The sequence below is a fragment of the Mobula birostris genome, chromosome X (assembly GCF_030028105.1).
Source record: "Mobula birostris isolate sMobBir1 chromosome X, sMobBir1.hap1, whole genome shotgun sequence".
Lineage (NCBI taxonomy): Eukaryota > Metazoa > Chordata > Chondrichthyes > Myliobatiformes > Myliobatidae > Mobula > Mobula birostris.
Window position 1 is genome coordinate 55,081,357 of NC_092402.1, and position 18,444 is coordinate 55,099,800.

General features: G+C 41.6%; 1 protein-coding gene across 5 annotated transcripts in view; it reads left to right on the forward strand.

The window, feature by feature from the left end:
* The window catches only part of LOC140191954 (zinc finger protein 148-like), a 116,343-nt gene that overhangs the window by 72,835 nt on the left and 25,064 nt on the right, over positions 1-18,444 (forward strand). For all 5 annotated transcript variants that reach the window (XM_072249879.1, XM_072249878.1, XM_072249880.1 and 2 more), the window contains one exon: positions 12,332-12,450. In XM_072249879.1, the coding sequence (XP_072105980.1) occupies positions 12,332-12,450 (119 nt within the window). The remainder of the gene's footprint in view (positions 1-12,331; positions 12,451-18,444) is intronic.

Here is an 18,444-nt window from a genome sequence, read left to right on the forward strand (position 1 = left end):
CGACTTGCACTGGGACCATCGCCCTCCATCTCCTTACCATCCATGTACCTATCGAAACTGATCTTAAATGTTGAAATCAAGCTCACACAAACCATTTACACTGGCAGCTCTTTCCTCACTCTTACGACTCTGAGTGAAGAAGTTTTCCCTCATGTTCCCCTTAAACTTTACCTTTCACCCTTAACCCATGACCTCTAGTTTTCCCACCCAACCTCAGTGGAAAAAGCCTGCTTGCATTTACCCTATCTACACCCCTCATAATTTTGTATATCTCTATTAAATCTCCTCTCAATCTTCCAGGTTCCAAGGAATGAAGTCCTAACCTATTCAGTCTTTCCTTATAACTCAGGTTCTCCAGACCTGGCAACATCCTTGTAAATTTTCTCTGTGCTCTTTCAACCTTGTTTACATCTTTCCTGTAGGTAGGTGACCAAAACTGCACACAATACTCCAAATTAGGCCTCACCAATATCTGAGACAACTTGAACACAACATCCCAACTTCAACATTACATTCCATCTCCCATACTTAATACTTTGATTTATGAAGGCCAATGTGCCAAAAGTTTTCTTTATGGCCCTATCAACCTGTGACACCACTTTCAATGAATTATGGACCTGTATCTCGTATCCCTTTGTACTGCTGCACTCCTCAGTGCCCTACTAATCACTATTCAAGACCTACCCTGCTTGGTCCTGCTAACGTGCAACAGCTGGCACTTGTCTGCATTAAATTCAATCTGCCATTTTTCAGTTCATTTTTCCAGCTGGTCCAGGTAGACATGATAGTCTTCCTCATTGTCCACTACACCTCCAAACTTGGTGTTATCTGGGAAATTTGCAGATCCAGTTAACCACATTATCATCCTGATAGTTCATGTAGATGACAAACAACAACAGACCCAGCACCGATTCCTGTGGCACTCCACTAGTCACAGGCTTCCAGTCAGAAAGAGAACCGTTTACTGCCACTCTCTCTGGCTTTTCTCACAAAGACATTGTCAAATTCAATTTACTACCTCATCTTGAATGCCAAGTGACTGAACCTTCCTGACCAACCTCCCATACAGGACCTTGTCAAAGGCCTTGCTAAAGTACACTTAGACTACATCCACTGCATTGCCTTCATCAACTTTCCTGGTAACTTCTTTGAAAAACTATGAAATTGGTTAGAAATGACTTACCATGCACAATGTCACTTTGACCATCCTTATCAGACTATGCCTATCCAGATACTTGTACAGTATATCTGGTCCCTTAGAATACCTTCTAATAACTTTCCCACTACTGATGTCAGGCTCACTGGTCTATAATTCCTGGTTTATTTTTAGAGCCTATCTTAAACAATGGAACAACATTGACTATCCTCTCATCCTTTGGTACCTCACCTGCTGCTAAGGATGATTTAAATATCCCTGGCAATTTATGCACTTCGCTCTCACAACATCCGAAGGAACATCTTGTCAGGCCCTGGGGATTTATCCACCCTGAAGGGGGGAAATTTTACTGGAAGGTAGTCATTCAAGGTGGCAGCTCACCCCTACCTTTTCAGGGAATTAAGGGTGGGTAATAAATGTTGGCCTTGAGCAACACACACAAAATGCTGGAAGAATTCAGCAAGACGGGCATCATCTATGGAAAGAAATAAATAGTCAATGTTTTGGTCTGAGATCCTTTATCAGGACTGGAAAGTAAGGAGGAAGAAGTCAGAATAAGTCCAATTAAAATGGGGTGCCATGAGGAAAATAACTTTTTGTGGCTGACAGAGTGATGGTGCTTGTTGAAGCCATCCCCCAATCTACCTCACTTGGAAGGACTTTTAAGACCCTGTGTGGTGGTGAGGGAGGATGCGTAGGGACAGGTGTATCACTTGCCCCACTTGCAGGGATAAGTGTCAGGAGGGAGATCAGTGGGGAGGGATGAGTGGACAAGGGAGTTGCGTAGAGAGTGATCCCTGCGGAAAGCTGAAAGTGGGGGTGGGGGGCTGAGGAGAGGAAAGATGTGTTCAGTGGTAGGATCCTGTTGAAGATGGTAAAAGTTGCAGAGAATTATGTGCTGGATATAGAAGTCATGGGGTGATAAGTAAGGACAAGGGAAATCCTATGCCAGTTATGGCAGCAGGAGGATGGGGTAAGGGCTGATGTGCGGGAAATGGAGGAGATGCAGATAAGTGCAGCAGTGATGGCGGTGGAGGACATTTTCGATGTTCTAGAATGAAAAATCTCATCCTGAGAACAGATGCAGCAAAGTCATGGGTACTGAGAAAGGGAAAAAAGCATTTTTACAAGTGATAGGGTGGGAAGACGTATCGTTAAGATAGCTGTGAGAGTCAGCAGACAGTCTGTGAAAGATAGCAGTAGACAGTCTGTCTCCAGAGATTGGAATAGCACATTAAGAAAGGGGAGAGAGGTGTCAGAGGTAGACCAAGTAAATTTAAGGGCAGGGTGGAAGTTGGAGACAAAGTTGATGATACATTAGCCTTACCAGTAATGTTCATACCTTATAAGAATCAAGTTCTCCCTTGCAGATGCCTTGAATGTCTGACATCTAGCCTGGGATAAGTATTCTCAAAGCAGTAGTGAGAAGGCTGAAAGTTCATTTGCTGGTCACGAATTCCATTCCTCTTCCTGCATAGAAACTACAAATAAATACAACTGATAAAAATCTACATGATTATGGTTATTTGTCTCTTTTCTTTGCTAGAAGTTAATGCTTTGTAGTGGTCCTGCTGGACCTCCAGCACCACCGGGAGCAGGAGGGGAGAGCCAGAAAGCAAAGTGAATGTCAGGGGAGGCCAAATGAGTACGAGGTGTGGCTAGGAGAGTCTGTCCTCCACACAGTCTTTTGGGAACCATATTCTTAGTTCCAGCAGTCTGAGGAGAATTGCATTGTGAAATAAGCCATTGAAATCTCCCATCTTCAGCAGAGAGAGCTCCAGTTACACATCCATATCTGGTCTCTTCTTTTTGAAATGATGAGCATCATTGCACCCTGCACTATTTCACCAAGGCAGTGCATCAGCTGCCCTGGCAATCTGATGAAGGACATTTGGCCAATGTCCCATCATAATACAAACCCATGATGGCAGTGTCCTGAGCTTTTCCAGGAGTAAGGCACTGGTGACCTACTCTACTGCGATTGAAGCAGAGATGCTGCACTTAACTTACGGACATTGACGTGAATTTAGCCACCACTCTAAAGCAACATACAGTGAGCTCCAAAGGCCTGTGCAAGGTTCTGTCTGTCTGTATCTTGTTTTACGGCGGTTGGCATCCAGCTTAATGGTGCATTACCGCCACCCTCTGCTCCAGAATGTGCACTAGACATACATTCTAAATCCCTTCACCCAATCACACACACACACACACACTTCACCCTCCCATCTTTGACCATCCTAGTATCCTATTCCTGTTTATTCGTCATATTCTATAAAAAACCCCTGTACCCCTTAAAAACGCTAAAAATACCCGGACTTGTGCTCTCTCACCCATGCCCAGCAACCCTTTTAATGTGAATTCCTGCATCCCCAACTCCCTTAATTTATTTCTCATCATCTCTCTCCGTATCCCATACTTCCTGCAACACAAAACTACATGTTCTACTGACTCCTCTTCCTGACATTCCTTGCACAATCCTGTCTGGTGTTTCCCTATCATTTTCAATGTTTTGTTTAATGCACAATGCCCTAGCCTTAACCTAGTCCACACAATTTCCTCTCTTCTGTTTCCATTACCTACCCTAGTAACTGCAACACTCTTTTGTATTTGATATAAATGCCTCCCTTTCCCCTCCCTGTCCCATCTTTCTTGCCACATTCGGTTGACTTTTTCCCAGATTACACACTTAACCTCTGCTTTACTGATACTAATGTGCATTTCCACATTTTCTTTCTTTAACGCCCTCTTTGCCAACTCATCCACCCTCTCATTCCCCTTCACCCCTACATGTGCTGGAACCCATAGAAATTTTACCTGACCTCCCTGATTTGCAATTCTTGTAACTAACTGAAGGACTTCATAAAGTACATCTTGCCGACTGTTTGTGTGAAAAGACCTTAAACTTGCTAGAACTGAGGATGAATCTGAACATATCAATGCTTTGGCTTGTCTGGCTTTCTGCACCCATTGCAACGCAAGCCTGTGCAAGGTTGGAGCTGAGCTCCTATTTCATCCTTGATATCTCTCAAGCTTTCTGGCATACTCATCCACCTGCACTCAGTGACCACTTCATTAGGTACACCTGTAAACCTTATTACTGCAAATATGTGATCAGCCAATCACGTGGCAGCAATTCAATGCATAAAAGAGCCTTATTAATGAGAGAGGTCAGAGGAGAATAGCCAGGACTCAGTGATTATGTTAGAGACTGAAATAAGGAAGGCCCAGGCAAATAGAGAGTCAGTAGTGGCAGTGTTCTTTGACATTGAAAAAGCCTATGATATGATGTGGAAGGAAGGATTATTAATTAAACTGCACAAGATGAGGGTTGGTGGGAGAGTTTTTAATTGGATTAAAGATTTTTTGTTTGGTAGAAAAATTCAAGTTTGGATTGGATCAGAATTATCAAAACAGTACATAGTGGAAAATGGCACACCTCAAGGTAGTGTGATTAGCCTGTTACTTTTCATCATTATGATCAATGATGTCTTCAAAAAGGTACCAGTGGATATAGGTAGGTCACTGTTTGTGGATGATGGGGCCTTGTGGAAAAGAGGCAGGAACATGGACCATATAATCAGGAAACTACAAGAAGCAATTGATGATGTGGTGGAGTGGGGTTATGATTGAGGATGTAGATTTTCAGTAGATAAAACTCAAACTGTATTTTTTACCAGGAAAAGGGTTGAGGTAGGGAAGAAGTTAAGGATGTATGGGGTTGAATTAGAAAGGGTTGCATCATTTAAATTTCTGGGAGTTATATTTGATTCACGATTAGCATAGGCAGACCATATCAGGAAACTTGAGGAGAAATGTAAAAAAGTAATAAATGTGATGAGATGTTTGACTGGTAGGGAATGAGGAGCAAGTTGTTCAGCTTTGAAGAGAATGTATGTGGTTTTAGTGAGATCTGTGTTGGACTATGGAAATATAGCATATGGATCAGCAGCTAGGTCTCTTGTAAGGAAACTGGATGTGATTCAGGCTCAGGCCTTGAGAGTGTGCAGTGGGGCTTTTAAAATGTCACCAGTGTCAGCCCTACAGGTAGAAATGGGAATAATGCCTTTGGAACTAAGAAGGATGCAACTGATGGCAAACTACTGGGCTAACTTGCAGGGGCACAATGATTCTCACCCTACTAAAGGAGTGTTGCAGGAGTGCTGGGAAAATGGGAGGTTTCAGAGGGATACCTTTAGTCGGGTAGGGAATGATACCGTGAAAGAATGTGGAGTATTTGATCTGAGGATAAGTCCTTCAGTAGTTTATCCGGTTGTAGCTCCATGGAAGCTTGTATGGCCTGACATAGACTGGCATTTGTTAGAGGTAAAAAGGAAAGAAAAATATAAAACAGATTTGGTAAATGCATTTTACTGTCATGTGATGGAAAAGTATAGTGATTATACTCACATTTATACGGATGGTGCAAAGGAACCTGAAACAGGAGTGACAGGGTTTGGGGTGGTAATACTAGCAAAAGAAATTGGAATCAGCAGAAGAACATCTAATAAGTTAGGGGTGTTTACAGTGGAGATGCTAGCAGTGTTGGTTGCGTTGCAATGGGTGCAGTAAGCCAGACAAGCCAAAGCATTGATATGTTCAGATTCATCCTCAGTTCCAGCAAGTTTAAGGTCTTTTCACACAAACAGTCGGCAAGATGTACTTTATGAAGTCCTTCAGTTAGTTACAAGAATTGCAAATCAGGGAGGTCAGGTAAAATTTCTATGGGTTCCAGCACATGTAGGGGTGAAGGGGAATGAGAGGGTGGATGAGTTGGCAAAGAGGTGTTAAAGAAAGAAAATGTGGAAATGCACATTAGTATCAGTAAAGCAGAGGTTAAGTGTGTAATCTGGGAAAAAGTCAACCGAATGTGGCAAGAAAGATGGGACAGGGAGGCATTTATATCAAATACAAAAGAGCGTTGCAGTTACTAGGGTAGGTAATGGAAACAGAAGAGAGGAAATTGTGTGGACTAGGTTAAGGCTGGGGCATTGTGCATTAAACAAAACATTGAAAATGATAGGGAAACACCAGACAGGATTGTGCGAGGAATGTCAGGAAGAGGAGTCAGTAGAACATGTAGTTTTGTGTTGCAGGAAGTATGGGATACAGAGAGAGATGATGAGAAATAAATTAAGGGAGTTGGGGATGCAGGAATTCACATTAAAAGGGTTGCTGGGCAGGGGTGAGAGAGCACAAGTCTGGGTATTTTTAGCGTTTTTAAGGGGTACAGGGGTTTTTTATAGAATATGACGAATAAACAGGAATAGGATACTAGGATGGTCAAAGATGGGAGGGTGAAGTGTGTGTGTGTGTGTGTGATTGGGTGAAGGGATTTAGAATGTATGTCTAGTGCACATTCTGGAGCAGAGGGTGGCGGTACTGCGCCATTAAGCTGGATGCCAACTGCCGTAAAACAAGATACAGACAGACAGAGAATAGCCAGACTGGTTTAAGCTGGCAGGAAGGTGGTAGTAACTCAAATAACCACATGTTTCAACAGTGGTGTGCAGAAGGGCATCTTTGAATGCACAATATGTTGAACCTCAAAATGGATGGGCTGCAGTAGCAGAAGACCATGAATGTATCCTCATTACGTGCCTTCTGTATCTAATAAAATGGTCACTGAGTTTATTTCTAAAGGCAAGTCTTGAGATTTTCAAGTCTGCCCTTTGGAGATTAGATATACAAGTTAATCTTTCAATGTAACCTGCTTGCACTACAATGACCTAATGATCCCAGTTAACTTATTTTCTCCACAAAGTTCTGGGATTTGTGTTGTGCTTGTGCATGGCAGATATAGTGTTTTTTCTTATCAAATTCCTTGCATTCCCTTGCCTTACCAAGCAGGGCCGGGCTAAGTGGGATGGCTTGTGTTTATGAGATGAGAAAAATAGTGGGGATTGTTTGGGGGAAGATGCTGATTAAGCAGCCAACTTTTGAACCATGTGGATACTGTCAGGCAGGAAATCTTGCAAAATGAGAAGAGATGTAAGAAAGTTCTGAGCATTGCTTCAGCCTCAGAAGCCACTAAGTCATCAATTATCAGTGGCTTTATTAACAGGCAGTGGTGCTTCCTCTAACAAATATGCACTGGGCACTGGAGAGACCCCTCTGGATTGCTCTTGCAGCAGGCACAATAAAATAGGAGCAGGAGCAGGGCCAGTCAGTACATCAGACCTGACCCACCATTCAATATGCTTTGGACTTATGTCAGACATAGATTTCCCTCTATCTACTCTACTTGTTACATCCTCACAAATCTTAAGCAAATTTGTCAAACATGATTTGCCTTCAATGTTAACTAAATTTTATTAGTTTAAGTTTTCCTAAATACCTGGCTGCAGAAAAAAATCTATTTGTTCAAGAGAATGGGAAAAATATTAGTCACAATAAGTGTGTCATCAATGTTAGCACTAGCTTTATCTTATCCTATTTTCAAACCACATTCCCATTTTGTTCCCCACAGATTCTACCACTTTTCACACTCAGATGGCACATGGAGCAGCTTGTAGAGCTACTGCCTCACAGCACCAGCGACCTGGGTTCAATCCTGACCTCGGGTGCTGTCTGTGTGGAGTTTGCGTGTTCTCCGTGTGACCGTGTGGGTTTCTCCTGGGTGCTCTGGTTTCTACCCATATCCCAATGATGTGCGGGTTGGTAGGTTATAAATGACCCCTAGTGAGTGAGTGAGTATTAGAATCTGATGGGGAGTTGATGGGAATGTGAGCAGAATAAAATGGCTTTAATATAGGATTAGTGTAAAATGAATGGTAATGGTTGGTATAGACTCAGTGGGCTGAAGGGCCTGTTTGCATGCTGAATCTCTCTCCAGCTCTGATCTTGTCTACATATTGAGGTGATTTGCAGTATCCAATTAGCCTATCAACCAGCTTAATTTTTTGATGTGGGAGGAAACAGGGAGAATGTGTAAACTCCACACACACATCATTGGAGCTCAGGATTGAACACAAGTTGCTAGATCTCCATATGATTCAGTTTTTGTGCATGAAATGGCTGCTGTGCTTGAATATGTGCAAGGTGAGCATGAGTATTAAAAGTAGCAGTACATTTTAGTCATGCTTGATGCCAGATTTGTGTCTGCTTTCCTAATATTCAGACCACGTGAGTGATGTCATTAATCCTATTATGCCAATGGATCTGCTTATCAAACAGAACTCTTTTGGCTACTTCATATCTTTGGTCCTTCATTGCAGCCTGGTGGGGGGTATCCTAGAACCTCTGATGTACAGGATCTCTCTGTGGCTGTCCTCTTCTACCAAGATTTCAAGGTCAGCATCTGTGAATTGGGTTGTCTGTTCCCATTTCGGCTGCTAAGCCTGTGTCATTAATTCTCTGCTCAGGGTTCCATGGTGGTTGCATTTGGTGGTTACCTCATCTCTAAGAGGAGGAGGCATGTTTTCAGTGAGTTCTGCATTACCTGCTTGTAACTTGCGCTAACAAGGAAATGAATGCAATTGGCCTTTTAGAGTGTATGCATTTTTGGATGAGCCGCACATGTGAGGACCATATTGCAACAGCTGAACCTAGCAATTGTAGCACAACAAAGATTTTTTTTATGTTCCTTTAAGACACAGAAGGAAACCATTTGGCCCATTGAGTCTACGCCAGCTTTCAGAGCAATCCTTTAATCCTGTTCCCTCACATATTCCCTGGAATTTATTCTCCTCACATTCCTATCAATTTGCCCCAGATTTCACCGACATCCTGGAGACAACTTACAGTGGAAAAGTGATCTACTAACCACTTTGGGATGTGCAAGGAAAGGGCATATAAGGTAGCAAAAGTGACTGGGAAATTGAATGATTGGGAAGCTTTTAAAATCCAACAAAAGGCAGCTTAAAAAAAGCTATAAGAAATAAGAGGGGAAACTAGCCAATAATATAAAACAGGATACTAAAGCTTTTTCAGTTATATAAAGAGTAAAAGGGAGGTGAGTGTTGATATTGAATCACTGGAAAATGATGCTGGTGAGGTAGTAATAGGGGACAAAGAAATGGCAGATAAACTTACTGGGTACTTTGCATTAGTCTTCACTGTGGAAGACACTAGCAGTGTGCCAGAGGTCCGTGAGTGTCATGCTATTATGAAGGAAAAAGTGCTAGGCAAACCGAAGGTCTTAAGGTGGATAAGTCACCTGGACCAGATGGACTGACCTTTAGAGTCCTGAGAGAGATTGCTGAAGAGGTAACAGATGCATTGGTCATGATCTTTTAAGAATCACTTGATTCTGTCATGGTCCCGGAGGATTGGAAGATTGCAAATGTCACTCCACTTTAAGAAGGTAGGAAATTATAGGCAGTTAGCTTAACCTCAGTGGTTGGGAAAGTGTTGGACTTCATTATTAAGGATGAGGTTTCGGGGTACTTGAAGACTAATGATAAAATATGTCAAAGTCAGTATGGTTTCTGTAAAGCGAAAAATTGCCTAACAAATCTGTTAGAGTTCTTTGAGGAAAGTATCAAGTAGGGTGGACAAAGGAGAGACAGTGGATGTCATTTACTTGGATTGTCAGAAGGCATTTGATAAGGTGTCACACATGAGGCTGCTTAACAAGATAAAATCCTCTGGAGTTACAGGAAAGATACTGGCATGGATAGAGGAATGGCTGACAGGCAGGAGGCAGTGAGTGGGAATAAAGGGGGCCTTTTCTGGTTGGCTGCCAGTGACTAGTGGTGTTCCTCAGGTCAGTATTGGACCGCTACTTTTCACATTGTTTGTCAGTGATTTGGATAATGAAATTGATGGCTTTGTGGCAAAGTTCGCAGATGATACGAAGGTAGGTGGGAGGGTAGGTAGTGCTGAGGAAGCAATGCGATTGCAGCAGGACTTAGACAAATTGGAAGAATGGGCCAAAAAGCAGCAGATGGAATACAGTGTTAGGAAATGTATGATAATGCTCCCAGGAGGTTAATTTCGAGGTTGAGTCTGTGGCAAATGCAATATTTGCATTTATTTTAAGGGGAATAGAATATAAAAGCAAGAAAATATTGCCGAGGCTTTATGAGACACTAGTCAGGCTGCACTTGGAGTATCGTCAACAGTTTTGAGCCTCATATCTCAGAAAGGATGTATTGTCATTGGAGAGAGTCCAGAGCAGGTTCACAAGGATGATTCTGGGAATGAAGGGATTAACATATGAGGAGCATTTGGCAGCCTTGGGCCTGAACTCACTGGAATTTAGAAGAATGCGGGGCGGGATCTCATTGAAATCTATCGAATGTTGAAAGGACTAGATAGGGTGGATGTGGAGATGATGTTTCTTATGATGGGGGTATCCAGAACTAGGGGGCACAGCCTCACAATTGAGGGGCAACCTTTTAGAACAGAAGTAAGGAGGAATTTTTTTTTGCCAGAGAGTAGTGAATCTGTGGAATGCTCTGTCACAGACTGCAGTGGGGGCCAAGTCTGTGGGTATATTTAAGGCGGAAGTTGATAGTTTCCTGATCAGTCAGGGCATCAAAGGATATGGCAAGAAGGCAGGTGTGTGGGGCTGAGTGGGATCCGGGATCAGCCACGTTGGAATGGTGGAGCAGACTCCATGGGCTGAATGGACTAATTCTGCTCCTATGTCTTATGGTCTTATGGAAACCTGCAAGGTCACAGGGAGAATGTGCAAATCCCACACAGTTACACCAGAGGTCAGGATTGTGAGACAGAGACTCTACCTGCTGCATCACTGTGTTGCCTATTTGTGTTTTCTCTGATTGCTTCATGTGCCAGTTAATCAGTATCCATTGGTTACTCTACTCTCGGTCACGAGAAGCAGTTACTCCATTTTTACATTCACGATTTGAACACTTGCATCAAATTAATTCTTAACCATTTCTATTTCAAAAAGAACACCCCACACTTTTCCAGTCTTCCCACCTAACCCTAGTATTATACTCTCTGCTTTCACTTCTCCGGGTCCTGGCATCCTTCCTAAAGTGTAATATGCAGAATTGCCCCAACAATGTCAGAGTCTTCATTCTCAGAATGTAATATAGCAACCCTTTTAAAGTGTCACTCTTAATATGTTAGTCTCTCAGTGGGCCACTGAAATTTCTCTAAATATGGTACTGATAGGTTGGTCTTACTTCATTATCAATATTGTGCATTAATTCTCTGTGACAATGTGCCATTATGGATTCATCACTCTGATGGTGTAAATCAGAGGAACAAATAATGCACTTTACAAAGAATCTCAATCTCATTATGCTAATGTACGAGACACAGTATTTACATAATTGGTTTGGAAACTCGCTATGCTATTGTCATATACTGAGCTCTCAGAGCAGCAGTGTTATGCCGCATGGACCTTCATTGTTTTGGCAATATAACGGTCTCCTCAGTGTTTAACATAAGAGGCCACTGAGTTTAATTTTCTAGCTTCTCACTTTCACGGTACCAGAACAAACTGATCACTGATACAGTAATATATTTCAGTTAGAATCTAAGCAGCTTGCTGCAACACCCAAATTTCACATCTTTAGTGTCATGCTTTTAGCATTATAATCTTAACAGTGGCCCTTGTTGGTGGAACTATGGCACCATAGTTTACTGACTTCTCAGTATGACACAGTAATATGCTAGGGCAAGTGTTTCTTTCCAGTCTTCATATATGAACTCCTAATGGCATAATCTGTAAAATCAGTGTATAATTGACCGAGAAAACTCAGGTTTTCCATTAACTGATACCAGCCATTACAACATTTAAGATCAACAGTTGGCTTTAATGTCGCTGGAAAAATTAGCCAAGATTACAGGCTATGATTTGCTGTAAAGTATGTACCTACCATGTTCAGGTCAGGACTGACTTGGGTCCTGTATCATGGACCCATACAGCTGAATAGTTTGTCACAGTCCAGGCTCATTCAAGAAGAATTGCTGCTTCAGAAATGTACAGAAAGAGGCATACTGCATCAAGGAGTGGACCCGATCAAGAGAGCGTAAGTCCATTAAGAGGTAGAGAAACTTGGAAGGGGGTGAGTTATAGTTTATCTTCCTTGGAGTTTAGATTCTGTTCCCAGTCAACTGTACAGATTAAAACACTTCAATTCAAGAGTTAAGCTAGGAGCAGGAATCTGCAGCTCAAGTTAAAAGTTATTTTAGGTCACGAAATTTTGTACATTGCAAAAAGATATGTATTAGATGATTCTTAATTTAATTTCACAGGTGAGAAGCCATTCCACTGTGATGAATGTGACATGCGGTTTATTCAGAAATACCACATGGAACGACACAAACGGACTCACAGTGGAGAGAAACCATACCAGTGTGAATACTGCCTTCAGGTACTGTATTACAAGAGCCATGTGAATACTACCTACAAGATCTGTATTATAGGAACCATGTGAATAGTGCATTTAGAAGCTGTTGCAAGAGCACTGTCAATAATGCTAACCAAAACTGTATCACAAGAGTAATTCTGCCTACAGGAATATTATGTCAATGCTGCCAGCAGAACATGTAGTGTAGCAGCATTGTGAATATCGTATAAAGAAACTGCCCACCAGACCAGTTTGAATGCTGCCTACAGATAGGATCTTGCAGGAGCATTGTGAAATCTGCTGCCAAGGATGGTATTAACAGGAGCAGTGTTAAAACTGCCTACAGGAATTGTATTACAGGAGTGGGGTAATTCCTGTTTAGAAGAACTATTATTGAAGCAGCTTCAAACAAAAGAGATTCTGCAGATGCTGGAAATCCAAGCAATACACACAAAATGCCGGAGGAACTCAGCAGGTCAGGCAGCATCTATGAAAAAGCGTACAGTTGATGTTTCGGGCCAAGAACCTTCAGCAGGACTGGAGAAAAAAATGCTGAGTTCCTCCAGCATTTTGTGATTGAAGCAGCTTGATTGATTTCTACTGGAATTTGTATTACAGAAGCAGCCTGCCTCCAGAAACAATGTAAATACCACCAACAGAAGGTTTTATGCAAGAGCAAGACGAATGCAGGAGCCTTGTCAGTGTAGTATTGTGAATACTACTTACAGAAACCGCATTACATGAGCATTATCAGTACTGCTTGCATGAACTGTATCACCATAATGTGTAATGCTGGAAGGAGCTATTTTATAAGAGCTGTGTCAATACTACCTATGAAAATGGTATTATAGGAGCAGTGGCAATACTGTCCAGAGGATTCCTGAATATATTGACTCAGGGAATTGTAATAGCAAATCTGTGTGCATGTTTACTACAGTTCCTCTAGTGCAGTTGTCATGTCCGCTCTTTTTATGAGAACTGTGCTTCAGTAGCAGTGTCAGTGCTGCTTGCAGGAACTGTCATTGAATCACTGTCAACGTTACCTGTTGCTGAAGGCAGTGCACAAAATGCACCCATCGTGTAGACCCAGTAGTCAATACAGTAGTTCTAATACAGCTGCTGTTAGCAGTATTCATACTGCTTATTTATAGCACTTCCTGTATGCTATGTTTACACTGCTTCTGTAAGACAGGTAAATCTTTATGGAGCACCATCAAACTGCTTCCCGGGACTGTATTGCCGGGGTAGTTTAAGTAATGTCTTATGTGAGCTACGACACTGGAGCAATGTGAATACTGCTCAAAGAGAAGGTGTAATAGGATAAGCGTGAATGTTGTTAAGAAGAATTACATTATAGCAGTAGTTTAAGTGCTACCAAAGGTACTGTTTTACACAAGGTGTTTGAATGTTGTGTACATGAACTATATGTGCAGTCCTAAAAGAGCAGTGCCAATCTTGCCTGCAGGAATCATAGAGGTTGTCAATACTTATTGCAGGAACTATCACTGCCTTCTGGAATTGCATGATAGGTGCACTTCGTGGAGTGTCTCTGGTGTTGTATGGTAAGATCAGTGTGAGTGCTTCCTTTAGCATGTGTGAAATACATGTATGTATAATTTTTATAAGAACTGTATTCCACAAATAGTTGGTATGTTGCCAACAGAAACTACTGTACAGAACCATAGATTTGTCACAATCTCATCCATCCCATTCTCTCTGCTCTTTTCCTGCAGCTTGAGAAATTATTATGTTATCAAGTATTTAATCACGTGAAATTTCTGATTCTTGCCATTTCCACACATGGTGAACTCCAGATCATCTCTAATGTTTAAAAAGATATGTATCTTTTAAATCACTATTTTAAGTCCGTTTCCCCCAGTTCTTGAATCATCTACTAATGGAAGCAGCTTCCCTCTATTAATGTCTCTAAGCCCACCATAATCATATCCATCTCTATAAAATCTCCCCTCAAGCTTCTTTGCTCTGGGAGGAATAATGCAAGCTTTTCTGGTCTAAACCTACAGCTGAAATCCCTCAGCTCAGAATATACTCTCATCATTTTCTTCTGCACCTTTTCAAAGATTTTCACATCTTTTTCAAAGTTAGGTGAGCAGAATTGGATGTGATGATCTAACCAGCTTTTTACACATATTCAACATTTTCCTGCTTTTGTACTCAAAATCACTGCAGTATTTATTACCAAAGACTATCACTGTTTCTTGCCAGAACTATAAATTACAAGAATTCTTTAATGCTGCATCTAACTGTGGCTAAAGAAACTTTTTGAGATCTGTGCTGTGACTTTCCCCAAAAGCTCGATTATAGGTGTCATGATTATACTTCCAGCAGAATATACTTTGTACATTTGAGAGCAACATCAGCTTTGGCCTAGAATCTATTACAGGAGCATTGTGAATATTGCTACAGGAGCTGTTACTGTGTCGTCACTCCTGCTTAGAGTAACTTTTAATGGATTGTGCAAGGTTGCCTGTATTTCTTGGCCTTGCATCATGCCCCTGGATCCATTACACAAAGTTCATTGTTGTGCTAAATGCTGCCATATGGATGAAGACGGGCCTAGTCCAACCCACATTGCCCCAACATCCTCTCTCAAGATTGGAAAAAATTACAAGCATCTTCAATCTCACAGTCTACAAAGACTTGGTGAAAACTACACGAAAGATTATAAAATCACCCTTGCTATTCTGGGGAAACAGACCTATTTTCTAGATGGAAGGAGCTAGAGCGTACATGCTGGGCAGAAAACCAGGACCTCAACACTGACCCCACACCAGATGTCCCACTCTCTGAACTTTCCCGAGAGACAGTGGGTAGCCTTCAACAAAATCCACGCATGCCATGGACAATGTGGTCACCAACTCCACAATTGGAAGATACTATATGTGTCAAGGAGCCCTTGTGGTCCAGAGTCCCAAACCATGAAACACATCACATCATCCTACTTACCAGCCAAGAGTGAAGTTTTTTGTTTCATTTCATACAAGAGAAGATGACAGCTCAGGAGAACTGTACTGCATAAGCAAAATTGAAACAGGAATACAGGAATAGTGTCAATACTAACTTCAGCAAGAGTCTCACTTGCAACACGGCGAATGCTACCAACAGGAGAGCAATAAACAGTTAACATTTCAGGCTGAGACCTTTCATCAGGACTAGAAAGGAAGGTGGTAGAAGCCAGAATAAGAAGGTGGGGGGAGGGGAAGAAGTACAAACTGGAAGGTGATAGGTGAAGCCAGGTGAGGAGAAAGGTGGGTGGGGGAGGAGGGATGTGGAATTGTGCTACCAAGCGAGGGTGAATACTGCCTACAAGAACTGACTTACTACAGCACTGTCAATACTGCATAAAAAAAAACTGTATTCTACAACACATACAGCTTACAAGAACTGTATCACAGGAACAGTCTCAGTTCTGACAGGAATTGCATTACTGAAGCAGTGCTAACATTCCTTGAAAAATCCATTGTAGCCACCATCTTTATTTTGCTAATTTTAGCTGTTTTACAGGAGCACTCTTAGTGTTATTTATAGGATTTACACAGTAAGACTAACTGATACTGCCAATCAGAACTGTATTAGAGGAGTGGTGTCAATGCCTGCAAGAACCTTATTTCAAAAGCAGTGTGAATATTACCTGCAGGTATATACTGCACGAGCAGATATAATGCTGCTGTGCCAGATTCTGTTACAAGAGGTTGCTTTAAACTGGCAAGTAAGCAGTAGTGTGAAAACTGCCTGCAGACACTTGTCAAAAGTGTCAAAAGGAACACTCTTACAGGAGCTAAATGAACTATATGCAGGAATGGATGTCAATAGTCTGGACAGTGTCTGTGTTACAGGATGTTTGTGTATACTGTTCATTCAACCTGAAAACTAGAGTAGTGTGAACACAAACTTGGGAATTTTATTAAAGGAACTTCGTCAATTCTGCCTCACTACAGGACTTGTTCTACAGGAACAGCATTAGTATTGACTGCAGGAAATATTATACAACGTACTGTTTCATTGAGTGCTTTCCATATTTCCCAGGTGACATGTAGTCCAGACACAATCAGAATATTAACTGCATGTTACTGTTCTGCAAGAGCAGTGCTTAAACTACTTCACCCTGTGTGTCATGTTTGTTCATTTTGTGATGTTTTCACCTCTTGGAGATTGAATTCAAGCTTGTGGTAACTATGGAAAGAATGCAGATGAGATTCACCTGGATGTTGCCTGGAAAGGAGGGCTTTAGTTGCAAGGAGAGATTAGATAGGTCAGACTTGTTCTCACTGGAGCTTTGGAGGCTAAAGAGTGACCTTTCAGAGTTTTATAAGATTATGAGGGGCATAGATAGAATAGATAGTCGGAATCTTTTTTTCCCTGTGTAGCAGAGCCTAGAACTAGAAGGCACAGGTTTAAGGTGCGAGGGGAGGTTTGAGGGTACACTTTTCATGTGAAGGCTGGTAAATATCTGGAATGATTTGCTCGAGGAAGTGGCAGATATAGTTACAATATTTTAAAGGCATTTGGGCAGATACTTGGATAGAAAAAGCATAGAAGGCTGTGGGTTTAATCTGACTGATTACCACTGTCTTGGTCTTTGTTTATTAGCGAAGTGGTAGAAGTTATCATAAGAACAAATAAGCGATATTTTCTTGCCAGTAACTTTCTCTGATGTCCAATTTGAATTCTAGCAGTGCCATTCATCACCCATCCTTGGCTCCAGGATGGACTAAAGAGCAAAGTTTGGCATGAATGAGCCCTGCTAAAACAGAAGCCAGTAGGCATCAAGGGAAAGGCATTTCAGCGGTTAGAGTCATAACCTCATACGAAAGGAGATGCTTGTTGGGTCAATCATTCTAACCCCAGGATATCATTTCAGGAGATCCTCAGGGTTGTGTCCAAGATCCAACTATTTTCACATTATGTCAGTTCCCCTCCAAGTACAAGCCATCCTAACTTGGAAGCATACTTATTGCTGGTCCTTCACCATCATTGGGAGTAAACCCTGAAATACCCATCCCCAACAACACTAGGAGCACCTTCACCACAGAAGGACTGCAGTGGTTCTAGAGTGCAACTCATTATGGGAAGTTAGGGGTTGGTAATAAATGGCTACGTAATAAAAATAAATAAATTAATTTAAAAAAATCTGTTGTCACCTGAACAATATGAGTTGATCAAATCATGCCTGTAGATTCTATGTTAAAGGAACAATTTGAATACCGTCACCAGTTATGGCTTTTGAGAGAACTGCAAACACTGCCAATGTATAAAATTATTACAACAAAATTGGACATTCTGACTAGAGGCATTATTTTCAAGGGGCAATGTATAACTTTTAGATTATGAATACTTCCTGTCTAATTAGTGCATTATAGGAGAATTGTGGTCACAATCTGAAGTAGTATACCACAGGAGCTCTGTTGCCTTGGTTACTTTATAAGAAACACCATGATAAAACCTGCTTAGCTGGTACCGGAATAACATGAATATTTTGGAAAATTACCATATAGCACTTGCAGTCCAAATCCCTTATCCCAGGAACAATAAAAATGCTTTCCACCATGTTATCTCCATAAGTCTATCAGCACATGGGCAGACACAGAAATGCTGCTTCAAAGAGGTCAATGATGAAGATCTCAAACACCCCGTCAAAAGAGCTCTCCTCTGACCACCAATTGATAGAAACCACGGAGTATCCATGTCAAATGGGCAACCGAAACGACCACCACAATGAGCACCTGTAAAGAGACCTGACTTTTCTGCCAGGAGACTGCTTTTTACGCTGTGTCTCAATGATTTGGACTATGGGATTAATGGATTTGTGGCTAAATTTGCAGATGATACAAAGATAGGTGGAGGAGCAGGTAGTGTTGAGGAAACAGAGAGCCTGCAGAGAGACTTAGATAGTTTAGGGGAGTGGGCAAAGAAGTGGCAAATGAAATACAATTTTGGAAAGTGTATGGTCATGCACTTTGGTGGAAGAAATAAACAGGCAGACTATTATTTAGATGG